Source organism: Gamsiella multidivaricata, assembly GCF_025024155.1.
Source record: "Gamsiella multidivaricata strain RSA 2152 chromosome Unknown BC939scaffold_201, whole genome shotgun sequence".
Classification (NCBI taxonomy): Eukaryota; Fungi; Mortierellomycota; class Mortierellomycetes; order Mortierellales; family Mortierellaceae; genus Gamsiella; species Gamsiella multidivaricata.
In genome coordinates, this window is record NW_026251909.1 from 2729 (window position 1) to 4808 (window position 2080).

General features: G+C 51.3%; 1 protein-coding gene across 1 annotated transcript; it reads right to left on the minus strand.

The window, feature by feature from the left end:
* Positions 1-893: 893 nt before the first annotated feature.
* BC939DRAFT_472055 (uncharacterized protein) lies at positions 894-2025 on the minus strand. Its single transcript, XM_051558248.1, has one exon. It carries the CDS (start codon positions 1956-1958, stop codon positions 1266-1268), a length of 693 nt encoding a protein of 230 aa, XP_051405798.1. The 5' UTR covers positions 1959-2025; the 3' UTR covers positions 894-1265.
* Positions 2026-2080: the final 55 nt, after the last annotated feature.

The window sequence follows — 2080 nt, forward strand, 5'->3', positions numbered from 1 at the left end:
AAGGCATACAGGAGCGCGTCAGTCCTACGAGAACCCCAAGGCTTTGCAGATGCAACAGGTACAACTGTTTATTCGAGAATGATGTCATGGTCATAACCATGCTGCGCCTAGTTTCTAGAGCATTCCAACACAACTGTGTCTAGTATATAAGAGCCCTTCAAACGTAGGATTAGACAGCAATCAATCATCGAATAAACCTCTGATTCCACCCTAGAACCCCTCCGACTCCTGACTATTTGCACTAGAAAACGCTAGACTGCAACTCACTTCCTATGCTGCCTAATTACTTCTACTCACGTTTTCCAGGCCTTTCCGGCTCCCTTGTTCCCGGTGTGGTGTAGTGGCTCTATATCAGGTAAAAGTACTAGCTGTGAATATGTTGCTCAATAAAAGTCTCTTCTGCTTTACGGAGTCTCTAGATAATAATTATCTTACGGTGTATGGATAAAGCTCCAGATGTGGGGGCACTGGTAAGAGATCTTTCAACGATGAGGATAATAAAGACAGCAAAACTATTTACGAGAATAAGAAAGGCGACAACACACTCGGGTTAGGGATCTGCAAGGTCAAAGGGACTCTGTCTTGACTCCTGTGTCCAGACGTCGGCATCGAGGGGTACTGTTCTTGATCCTCCGCTCTTGTTCGTTATGAGACCATGATCATTACCTGTCGTGGGGGCAGGCAGGTAATGTGAGCGGACTCGCAGGAACACTTGGGGGGGCACTAGAGGTGCAGCAGTTCAGACGCACGGGTCCCGTCTCTACTCTTGCTGGGCGATATGCTATGAAGGCCAGCTGTGGCAGAGTATACCGATCGAAGGGTACAGTGTGTTGGGACAGGGATGCGTGGAGCGACTTGGAGTGTCGTGCGGGGGCAAGTGTTGAGCAAAGTATAGTGAGGAAACAGACCAGGAACCATTTGGTCCTGTCGTTCTGTGATATTTATTGACCAAAGAAAATTTCTATAAATGCATGCAAACCCTATTGACTCTTGTCTAATTGCATGTCCTTCTACTTGCACATCCTGTAACTGCACGTGCAGCACGTGCCTGGTATGACCGTATGAGTGTCCTGTACCTATTCCTCCCATCGTGTCATATCAGGTGTTGTGTCCGTCCCTTGTACCTGGATACCCCGTCTATACTCCGTGTGGGTTTACCACACCACACCGATCGCAGTGGCTCTTACGGGTCGCATCGTCGACCATACAGCTAGCCAAGCGAGTACCAGATCCCCGAATTGGCCGCGGTTGGATCTATCTCGTCCTCATCGGCGCTTGCGATGAAGTGTTCTTACGGGTCGGGTCTCCAGATATTGAGCGTATGCCTCGTTATGGGCGTCATGTTCCCGTTGACGTCGTGCATCCTCGAGCTCGTTCCCCAGTACGCAAACAACACGGAACGCCATCTTGGACTCAGGCGTATTCAGGGGTATGGCCGCCATTCGTTCCTGTGCCTCCAGCAACTGTATCCCCAAATCTGTCACTAAGTCCCGTCGCCTTTTTCGATTCGCAGCTTCGTGACTCGAATAGGACTCTCCCATGTCAACCGTGGCGGTAGCGACGTCGACAGTGGTGATCGTGTTTGCAAGAACAGCAGCGGTGCTTGACGGCGTGTCTCCAAGCTCGAGCATCTCTGGATCGGCTTCGTCATCCTCGAACGTTGCGGTGGTTGAGAGGTTCAGTGGTCGAGTAAGCAGCAGAGGCGCGAAGATGGGTGTAGGGGTCGGAGAGGCAGCTAGAGGGATCATGGTTGCTGCCTCCAAGCGATCCGGTTGCTGAGTGGCGTCGTATGTGTGTACTCCGACGAATTGACTGAATGCAACGCTGGGGTCCGAATGCTGTGACGCATTGTTAGTCTCGGGTGAACTCTCCGGGGTGTCTTCACTGCTTGTCGATTGTGTATGATCGGGGGAGGAGGGCTTCTCCTCTTGGTGCGATTTGGGCGAAGTACGAGTCATGGTGCAATGGTGTGCGGGGGGCGAGAGGAGAAGAGGGGTAGCAGTGGAAAAGTGAAGCGAAAGGAATGAGGAGCGTGAAGAAAAAGGGGATGAGGACCATCTCATCCACTTATAAATGGCGA

What these genes read in the sequence shown, in the direction of transcription:
- BC939DRAFT_472055 (XM_051558248.1), bottom strand. Translation starts at nt 1,958, where the DNA reads ATGACTCGTACTTCGCCCAAATCGCACCAAGAGGAGAAGCCCTCCTCC.